General features: G+C 27.4%; 2 protein-coding genes across 4 annotated transcripts; one reads left to right on the forward strand and one right to left on the reverse strand.

Moving 5' to 3' along the window:
• Positions 1–96: 96 nt before the first annotated feature.
• LOC124430798 (carnitine O-acetyltransferase-like) lies at positions 97–4,662 on the reverse strand. Of its 2 annotated transcripts, none has more exons than XM_046977849.1 (12): positions 4,049–4,662; positions 3,850–3,980; positions 3,568–3,703; positions 3,318–3,508; positions 3,077–3,230; positions 2,830–2,995; positions 2,481–2,668; positions 2,176–2,276; positions 1,920–2,045; positions 1,341–1,665; positions 984–1,121; positions 97–903 (listed from the first exon to the last, which is right to left on the reverse strand). In XM_046977849.1, the coding sequence occupies exons 1-12, from the start codon at positions 4,073–4,075 to the stop codon at positions 706–708; spliced, it is 1,881 nt and encodes a 626-aa protein (XP_046833805.1). In that variant the 5' UTR covers positions 4,076–4,662; the 3' UTR covers positions 97–705. The 2 variants fall into 2 exon arrangements, with proteins under 2 accessions (XP_046833805.1, XP_046833806.1); XM_046977850.1 differs by having other exon boundaries at positions 3,318–3,490; positions 4,049–4,659.
• A 140-nt stretch (positions 4,663–4,802) lies between these two features.
• On the forward strand, positions 4,803–9,649 carry LOC124430801. 2 transcript variants are annotated; one of them, XM_046977855.1, is made up of 3 exons: positions 5,150–5,291; positions 5,375–5,407; positions 5,497–9,649. In XM_046977855.1, exons 1-3 carry the CDS (start codon positions 5,256–5,258, stop codon positions 5,905–5,907), a joined length of 480 nt encoding a protein of 159 aa, XP_046833811.1. In that variant the 5' UTR covers positions 5,150–5,255; the 3' UTR covers positions 5,908–9,649. The 2 variants fall into 2 exon arrangements, with proteins under 2 accessions (XP_046833810.1, XP_046833811.1); XM_046977854.1 differs by having other exon boundaries at positions 4,803–5,407.
• The last annotated feature ends 1,332 nt before the right edge of the window (positions 9,650–10,981 follow it).

Raw genomic sequence — 10,981 nt, forward strand, 5'->3', positions numbered from 1 at the left:
TCCTTTTAAGGAATACATATGGAAGGAAAAATTCAACAAAATGGTGGGAAGTTTCATTATGACCTATTGCCGTTTCAAAAATATGTGGAATTATGGTTACATTGACATCACAAATTCTTTTATTTCATGAAAAATTGTACCTTTTCATACCGGAATAAATAGAAAGACAAATCTATTCGGATAATTCATTTTTCTACCGGTCGTACGTTGTACGTTTACGTTACATTCTTTTTCAAATCCGTTCGGTCGAACAGACGAAAGTATGTATACAAATTTTTTCAATTTTCTCTACAGATAGACAATTTTTTTTATATCATACGTATTACTTTATAACACTATTGGGTTGGCAACTAAGTGATTGTGAAAAGTGTAAAGTCCATCTATCAACAAAATCCGCAATCACTTAGCTTCCAACCCAATATAACAGGTATATATATATATATCATGAGAGTATTAAGGATAGTCAACTAGTTGTTACTTGATTCTACAATCAAATTTTTACGTTATATGTCTATTATTAAAAATAAAAAAAATATATGGAAAAATTATAGAAAGATAAAAGTTTTATGTCAGTTCAATAAGTCACCCGAAAAACCTTTTCTTTCCTTTCTTCTTTTTTCTCTAGATATATAGTCATTATGTGGAGAGAAGGAGGGGGAGAGGGAGGGGGAGGAGAGCGAATTTATTATATATTCATATAATCAATTAAACATTACATAAATTTCTCATTCGACACAAAGCTTCCTTTAATGCGATGGCAAATCTTGTTGCGTCTGTTTCTTTAGAAGACTTGAAGGAAGAGCAGCCAAAAAGAATATCGTTCTCTCGAGGATTATAACAACAACCATAACCGTCTGGTACAACCGGACCATAGCACATAAATGACAACGATTTATGAGGCACCTGTTGATTAAAGAATTATATCAAGACTATTATCTACGATTGTAAACATACTTATTAAGAAATAAGAACTGTGTTCTTACTTGACTCGATGTTATATTATAGTATGTACTTTTAATATATGCAACATCCTTATACAATTCTGGAAGACACATTGATTCTGTAGAAGCTATCATTTTTAAACCAAACAAGTGCTTATCGATACCTTGTCCTAATGTAGCCTGAAGAGAAAAATAAATTTTATATCTTTATATAAAAGACTTAATTAACGCATTGACTACTTTGAAATAATTTTTCACTAATCGTTATATTCATCTAATACACTTTAACACCTAATACACTTGATAAAGTTTTGTACATAAGTTAGTTACTTCAGTTCTCTAAAATGTTATAAAGGAAGTCTTAAAAATGTAATAATAAATACATACAAGAATACATACCTCGGATGCACTTTCTTTATGCTTATTTATGGCTTTAACCATCATTTTTTGCAATTGTTTTTCGTCTATACATCCATCATTACTCATGGCTTTTGCAAATGATATAGATTCAGTGCTCGTCGATCTGATACATTCTGTTCTTGCCTTTCTAAATCTTCTTAATCCAGCACTTTCATAATGACATGGTACCTTTTTGTGAAGTTTATAATAAGAAACTTGCATGGCAATTTGAATGAAGCTATCAGGAGATAGCTTATATTTTGTTATCTCATTTCTTCCAAATTCATTAAATATAAAACAATCCATATTAGCGTTTTGTGAGATACTGCAAATAAGAATATTTTTATATATTATCCAAATTAACGCATTCGTTGCAAGCCTTTGAGAAAAAAGGAAAAAAAAACAAAGAGAGAAAAAACCACTAAGTGCAATTTATATTTTTTGTTTAATATAATTGGTACAGTTGATAAAGCCAAACTGCGTAATACAGACAACATAAAAAATTTTACCAATTGGCATCATTTGCAGCGAACGCATTGAAAACACGTATGTTTCGCAAATATAAAAAATGTAACATACTTATCTACAACACAGGTAGCATTTTGAATAGCACAGTCTATTTCTTCATTGGTTTCAAATTTTAAACATTCTGCCCTTGGGAAGTTATCAAATTTGTCACATTTTACATCATTTAGTTTTGATAAGCTAAAAAAGAAAACAAAGATAAAAATTGTACAAATATCGATAAATATTTATTAACAGACAATCTAGTCTCACATCGTGGTGATTTATAAATATGCTTTCATGTTATTTTATATCATTGCATTATATTTACATGTATTTTGTAACGTGATCGTATAATACACCAACAGGGACACCTTCGCATGGAGTATGCTCCATTTCCAATCCGAAAAAACCATCAGTAGAAAGTATGAACTGTTAAATACAATTTTTGTAAATTAATTTTATCAAAGTTTCAACATATAAGCAAAATCTACAATATTCTGGTGAAAGATTATAATTACTTTATATAATTACTTTATACTCTATCTTGGATATATTAAAACTATATGGATTATAATATATATAATATATATATATTATAATTGATATTTAAATCTTGTTAATCTTTAACATTACCTGTATAGTCTTATCATGCCACCTGTTCCCTGCATTTAAATCACTGCTATAACCAGTTAAGGATTGTAGAGCTCTAACAGAGGCATTATTTTTGTTTTCAAATGCTTCTTTAGGCATTTCTTTATCCAGACATAATATGAACATTGATTCCTCAATATCTTTTATTATTTTTCCATTATTTCCTTGTTCTAAAAATGATAGTATTAAATAGATACTAAAGTATGTGCATATATACTTGAAGATTATATTTGAAAAAAAAACCTATTTCGTAAGATATTCATAAATATCAAACATGAGAAAAAAGAAAAGACTAACATAACGTAATTATAATTCAAAAGTTCGTAAATACCTCTAAGTATACAGTGATATTTTGTCCATGTATCCCTGTCATTTCCTGTTAAAATGCCTACGGGCTTTCCTTTCGTCTGGGAACGACTGACAATATCTTTAATTGTACCAGCAATTTGAGTTTCATTTAAAATACAAGAATTTTTAATAACGTCAAGTTTAAAAAACTATGAAAATAAAAAACTAGATACCAATATTAATATATAAGAAATATTGCATATAATATAAACATGTTGTATGTATCTTACATTATTATTACTGATTATTATAATATGTTTCGCGTCATCGGTGTGTAATAATTGATCACATTCTGGAGCAGGTCGACGATGTGTTCCAAGAATCATTCCATATTGTTGCATATCTAACGGTTCATTTTTAATCATTTCTTGTTCTATTTTACCGCTAAGCAGAATTATATAATTTCTGACTAATTTTCTACGTTTATCTTTTTTATCTATTAAAAATAAATATATCTTAAATAGAATTTACCTTTTCAACATATCATTATAATCACAAGTCGCTTTAATAAGATGTGCAGCGATTGTATAGATATCTTCTTTATGACAAAATTTTAAGGGTGCACCAATGGTAGCAGGATTAGAATGCATGACAAGAGGAGCTCTATAACTCAAATATGCAGACTTTATCCACCATTCTTCCAGCTGTAGACATAAAAAGATCTTCAAAATAATTAGATTAGTTTTACAATAGAGTTCAAGAAATTCCCTATTTTTTTTACCCAATTGTCGGTATTATCATATTTTTGTAATAATTTTGATTGTAACAAAGGTCCAGGACCATTTTCAGAAATAAATTCCTCCACAATTCTTTTTGTATTACAATATTCATTTTCATTCAATAATGGCTTTACAGATCTGAAATAATATCTTTACATTTAAAATACATATCCTCGAGCGTTCGCATGTTAAAATAATAATAATAATAATAATAATAATAATAATAATAATAATAATAATAATAATAATAATAATAATAATAAAGAATATTTCGAATTATATACCTCAAATATCTTTCTGCAGTTTTTTTTAAATCTGGAACTGGTAGTTTAGGAAGTTCTTGCTTATTTAATTTCAATGTTGTCAATTGTGCACGTAACATCATTGAAATACTATTACGTATCCTGCCATGTACCTTTAATTAAAATTCAAATCACATATACGATATATTTCATATGTTACATTATCAAGTAAAATACTTACAAACATGGAAGAAATTACTTTTTGCATTTTTGATTTTATAATATTCTATTTCGTAAAGATGTATCAAGTATCAAAGATTTAAAATATTTAAAAATAAATAAAATATGACTTTAAACGATGCTATAGACAAATGTTGTGTGAACAAAAGTATTCAGGGGAAGGATAGGGAATTTAAAAAAAAAAAAAAACGAAAATAATGAATAAATATCAGAGTTTTCTATAGATAAAAGCGTGTTCACATTGCCTGATTATTTAACATCAGATATAACATTTGTACTATAATTGATCATGTATTTATATATATATATATATATACATATACATATATATCTTGGCATTTTTTATCACAAGTTTTTTATTAAAATGCAAAAGTTCGAGAAATTACATGCAATTGATATGCAAGATCAAAAAATCAAATTATGATTCGCTTGTGTCAATGTACGCCAACCAATCAGAAATCAGAGAACGATAATCATAAACGTAGTTCAAATTTTCGACTAATTTGTCCTAGAAAGTATAATAATTAACGTTTAATAATTAATAATTAATTATCGAAATATATCATATTCCTAAAAAATACAATGTAAAAGCTACAATGATGGAAGGCACATTGATACGATAATCACCGAACGACGCCATTTTGTATCCTACGATCATTGACTCTGACATTTTAGATACATCAACCACTTTTGGATTTGTCAATAAAAAGTAAAACAATTTTTCACGTTTTTTGGAAATGATATATATATATAATATTAATTTATATGTTATTTTGATTATATTTTCTTCAAACTATTATTCATAGTTGTATATAGTATAGAGATGAAGATACTTCCGGCCATACCTAACGATGCATCTAATTTTTTTTATTCTATGGAACACAAGCTTACATGGCGTCGTTTGATATCACTCGTTGTTGGTTGACGCTTGGGTTATAAAAACATCCGTTGATTTTGCAAAGGAAAAGTGTAGTGTATCGGAAATTGAATAATGAGAAAGTCACCGTTAAGTATGCCGGGCGGTAGTAGAAGTCAGAATAATCACGAGTGGAAGTCTTACGTTGATACGAGAAGGACAAATTGTAGTTTTGTTGCTTACAAGCGTGGGTGTTATTCTTACAACGGTGTAGAACTGAATCGTGGCGATAACGACTTTATTCCCTTGAACACTAGTACGCCGGATCAAAGGAGACACAGTGGTAACAGATATGGTTCTGGGATTGGTCGAAATCACCGCAATTCAGGTAGTTGGTTGTTTAATGATTATAGAGGAAACCACTTTGCGAACACAAAACTGCATTTCAATAATTCCTACTCTCCTTATAAGCATACTGGTATGCAATTTCATGGACAAAATAAGGTATATAAATATTCTACATGATATATTTTGTAACTTTGATTCCTGTAAGATTCAAACTAATTTCTTCAATTATTATATGTGTTATATAGAATATGCAAAAGGATAGTCATAGGCAAATTGACATATCAAGATATATTGACATTAAGTCTATCTTAGAAGATCCATGGGCTGAATTAATGCAAAAAATGGATGACTCTACGTCGTCTGATAAAGTTGACGCTTTAAATGGACGCTCCAGTATTCCTTATTCCAAAGAGATTAGCAAAAGCGTGTCTTTGGTTGATACATACTTTCAGAATAACCAACACAATGCAGAATCTCAAAATCAGTCTATAAATACTGATTTAAAAATAAGCGATAACTCTTTGAAAGTTACAAATATATCGGATAATCAATTGGAAGATACTAAATTGGATTCTACTTCGAATAATGAAAGTTTGTGCAATAATAGTAATGATAATAATCATGTGGCGGATAAAGAAATTAAACAAAACATATAGCAATTGATCAATGTTACATACATATAAATCATACGTAATAAGGAAAGAGCAAAATTTCTTCAAAGACGATTCATAGATACGACAATGCAATCTTTAATTGTATGTATGTACATTTTATTAATGTATATAAAATTTTGCACGCATCATATATAATTTAAGATACATACGTACGTACATATACACACATACATGCATACATGCGTACATATACATACATACATACATACATACATACATACATACATACATACATACATACATACATACATATACATACATACATATACATACATACATACATACATACATACATACATACATACATACATATATTAATGAGATTAGCAAGGTGATATATAAGCATATGATTAGTGTAAATAGAGCTATTTTTTAAGTGCAGATCTTTTTTGTAAAAGTAGAATTTTAATCTATGTGGATTGGATATATACAAGAAGTGCAGTATAAAATTATCTTTCACATTGAACTTTCGTAAGAAGGCTGTGAAGAAATGTATAATATTTACTGAAAATGATTTATATGTGCAATTCTAATGTACACAGAGAGCAAAGCGTGTTTGAATTACAATTAGGTAAACATTGAACACCAACTTCTTGTCCATAGATTAAGTAATTAAGACATGTCCTGAGGTTTAACACTCAGTTAGATAACTTAAATAAAACTGAATTCTTTTTTTACTCTTAATACATAACGAAGAAATCTTTGAAGATTCACAGAGTCTGTATAATTAAGAGTAATATTAATGTAGTAAAGAAACTTTATTGTAGCATGCGATTATCTGTACATCGACTACAGTTAATTTTAATGTTCATTAACTCTTAATAATATTTAATGATATAACTTATGAAATAATGTTTTCATCCCTCTAAATGATGAATGTAACTTAAATAGATTTTGTTCTTTATATATTTAAAGAAATAGGAATTATTACATGTATGTATCTCTAACAGGAATATTTACTTTACTTGTATCAATAGCAATATTGTTGATAAAATTAGTTTTAATTCGGTACAATTAAGTATACATAAGAAGTACGTGATTTTGTAGATATTTATATAATATGATTTTTTTTGTCTGTATTAACAGCAATACTCGTTTTTACATATTTGATCTCTGTATTATGTGAATTTGCATATGTGTATGTCTTTGGTCAGATATGGAGACTGTAAACAGACTCAGTCAAAAGAGTTCTAATGCAATATTATGCTAATAAAAAAATAAATAATAAATCATATATATATACATATATATGTGTATACATATGTGTATGTGTATGCGCGCGTGTGTGTGTTAGTGTACATACATATGATGAAAAGGAGATACACTTTGTCCAGATTTATATGATACATTACAAAGAACAGTGTGTGAAATGGGACAAAATAAATTACATGTTGTTTGTCACATATTATATGTGACGTTTCATCTCAACATGTTAATTTAATATATGTACAAAATCATGAACTGGTACAAACTTAACAATTAACTTGAAAAAATTTCAATTAGTCTTATTCTCATGTATTAATATAATTAATACATAAATTAATGTAATTTCTCACAATAATCTCTGTTGTAAAAAGCATCAATAATCTGCTAATAACTGTATACCTAATGTTCGAAACAAAAAAAAAATATATGAAAAATATAAGAAAAAGCAAACCAATGTCTAATTACTTTGGATAATTTTAATTTTTTAGGAATTATTCTTAATGAAATAACAATGACATTAATTTTTAGTGTACACTATTAAAGTTAAGGTCGATTCAATGAAATTTATATAATAATCATACTTACCAATAATGTCACAATTAAATTTTATCTGATGAGATAACACAATCTAAAAACTTATATGTAATAAGCAACTTAATAAGTAATAATTAACGATCGATTAAATTGACTGGATGATATAGCATCAATATATTTTATAGATCAGTATTATTATAATTCTGAGTTAGTGACACTTACTTATTTATATACAGGAGACAAAAATAATATAAAATTAGTTGTTATTATTATTATTTCTTTTCTTTTTCTTTTTTTTTTTGTAAAATCGCTCTTAAATCGACTGTCTTAAGATTGCCTTTCCATATAAGAGAATAAGGATTCATCATTACTTACTTTGGTCTCATTGCTTAAAGCTATAATTCTGTTTTCTATTACCTTTCTTTTGTTACTTTTTCTTTCTTTAATGATCTTAATCCATGGTCGGTAAATATATATTGCATCGAAACGAATATTTTTCATACTGCTTATTTATAATAAACTTTAGGTAAGACAATGTAAATGACAATATCTTCAACGAAGCAACTTCTCAACTTCCTAAATGACTAATTTCGTTGCACAAAAATCTTTTTCGAAATATTACACGCACATTTCACATTTCGTCCGTATGTCTTAAAGGATAATAAAATAATAACGATAAATGAAATAATATACAATAATAATAACATTTTTGATTTTTTATAGTTTAGTAACTTTGATATTTAAATAATAACGTTGATATTTGTTTATCTTTACTTATTCAAAATCAACGAATTTTTAAATAAGTGTAAGAAATAATTCAAAATTTGTTATTTAAGATATATTGTAAATAATACTTTTGAAAACGATAACCCCTTTCTCGATGTCGTTGCTTAATCGCTTAACACACAGTCATTCATACAGAACATACGCGCATACAATTATACGATTTACGTTTAAATTTACTCGTAAACTATTTGCAGCTAAGCGCGCTTTTAAATTACATCTAAGGCGGTTATGCACCGCTGGTTCTGGCTGTGTACATACATTTTGTTAATAGTTTGTACATATCATACATCATCATACATATATATATATATATATATACATATATACGTGTATGTATGATGCATGTATGCATGTGTATGTATACGTACAGGGTAATTCGTCAAAAGTTATATAGAAATATATTTTCAATTTATATACTTTATGTACTACATCAAAGATTCGACATACGCATCCATGAGGCGAACATAATCTATTATCGATTGATATCGATTATCAAAGATCGTACAGAAATAAATACATTATTTTAAATCGAGATTTTTAAGGAATTTTTATGAATGACATAATATGAATGGAGCAGACAATAAGTCTTAACATAACCTATCAGCTGGGAATATGATCATTGGATATCGATTATCGAAGATCGTATGAAGTACTCATATGTTATTTTCAATCGAGATTTTTTCATCAATGAAACCGAATGAATGAAAAATTACTGATAATTCTCTATTTCGTTCGTATAATTCGATAAAAGTAAAATTAAGAAGAATATCTTTTCACGACACAATTGAAATTTTTCGTAAACATTATCGAATTACCCTGTACATTTAGTAAAGGAAGTTGTATGAGGTAACTGTGTCATTGAAGGAGAGAAATAGAGAGAAAGAAAAATAGAAGAAAATATTCTAATTTGGTCGTTGACAATGAATTACACCGATGGTCCGAAGGAACGTTCGAATCGTCTTAAATCTATCTACACATTATAATTGATCAATGAGCAAAATAACGAGAATAACGTGTACGAGAATTCTAGATGGTTCGAGTTAAGGTTACACTATCGATTTATCTTTATAAATGTTATACAATATCGTATTGGAGACATGGGTAATACAATACACATGAAAGAGAATATGATATTCGATATATATCAACTAGTTACTAGAGCAACGAAATGCCAGAATAAATAACGCGTTGAGAATCACTGTCCTTGTTTAATAAATTTGCCTGCTCGATTGAAACTCCCTCTAGTTAAATCGTTTATAAAAATAATGTTTCTTACATCGAGATGATATTTACACAAATACGTGCGTACGTGTAACAATTAGGATCAAGCGAAAAGCTCGTGATGATATTATTATTATTATTATTATTATTATTATTATTATTATTCTTATTCTTCTTATTATTATTATTCGAAATCGATCGAATTCTCTCGAAACAACGAAATGTTTGCCAATCATTCTTAAACAGAGCTTAATTCTGTTTTCTCTTTCGGCTAATATTATTAGAAAGAATGATTTAGGATAATTAACATTAAAATTCGTTTTTTATTTCGCGGGCTTCGTTGAAAAGGATCCATAAAAAGGGGACCTATTCTTTCGTGTTTTGTTTTTTTTATGTTTCACTTTTTATTACAAGTTAATATCGATGTTAGTAATGGACGTTCAATCGTTTTCTTCATTGGTCCCCACGTATTTACTTATATTTCAAATTTATAACTAATTGAAATATTTAATCACTGATTTTTTAATAAATAGAAATGAGAGAACAATTTTGAAGAAACTTTCGATATCCTTTCGAGAAGCTAGGAAAGTTATGACCATTTTTTTTATTTAATTTAATTTACTAATGTACGTACATATACACACACACACATACACACACAAATATATATATATATATATATATATATATATATATATATATAGAGAGAGAGAGAGAGAGAGAGAGCTACGATTAGAAATGTTACCTATAATAACCCTAATGCTACGTTCTATGCAAAGGATATGGACGTAATTGACTCGTTTAAACAATGAAACACACTTGCGGATATTTTTCTTTTTATACAAAGAAATCGATACGTGTACATACTTCCCGTCTTTTTTCGATTTTTCTTTATCGTTCTTGCGTATCGTTTAATTGGAGAGACAGTTATAATTACGATACGTTTTTTTGTCAGAAAGTTTCTACAAAATTTTATCCTTTTCTTTTATCAGCTTGATTTTTGAACAAAAAGATCAAATTATAAATAAAATATATATATATATATATATATATATATATATATAATATATATATAATATATATATATAATATATATATATATATATATATATATATATATATATATATATATATGTATTATTGATATATGTCTTTGTCAACGATTAAATTAATTAAAAATGTAATTTTTTTTAGATCGAATAAGAAATGTCTCAAGGGCACGTTCGAAAAGCGATTAGATTTTTTTTCATTTAAACGTCGTCTTGAAAATATTAAGATATAATTTTTTAATATGAAAAATGTCTATGTG

This window comes from Vespa crabro, chromosome 19, assembly GCF_910589235.1.
Source record: "Vespa crabro chromosome 19, iyVesCrab1.2, whole genome shotgun sequence".
NCBI lineage: Eukaryota > Metazoa > Arthropoda > Insecta > Hymenoptera > Vespidae > Vespa > Vespa crabro.

Coding starts and splice junctions, on each gene's coding strand:
- LOC124430801 (XM_046977854.1), top strand. CDS start 5,039: ATGAGAAAGTCACCGTTAAGTATGCCGGGCGGTAGTAGAAGTCAGAAT. Junction 5,408..5,496: donor AATTTCATGGACAAAATAAG/GTATATAAATAT, acceptor TGTGTTATATAG/AATATGCAAAAGGATAGTCA.
- LOC124430798 (XM_046977849.1), bottom strand. CDS start 4,075: ATGCAAAAAGTAATTTCTTCCATGTTT. Junction 3,231..3,317: donor TATAATGATATGTTGAAAAG/GTAAATTCTATT, acceptor AATTCTGCTTAG/CGGTAAAATAGAACAAGAAA. Junction 1,666..1,919: donor GCTACCTGTGTTGTAGATAA/GTATGTTACATT, acceptor TCTTATTTGCAG/TATCTCACAAAACGCTAATA.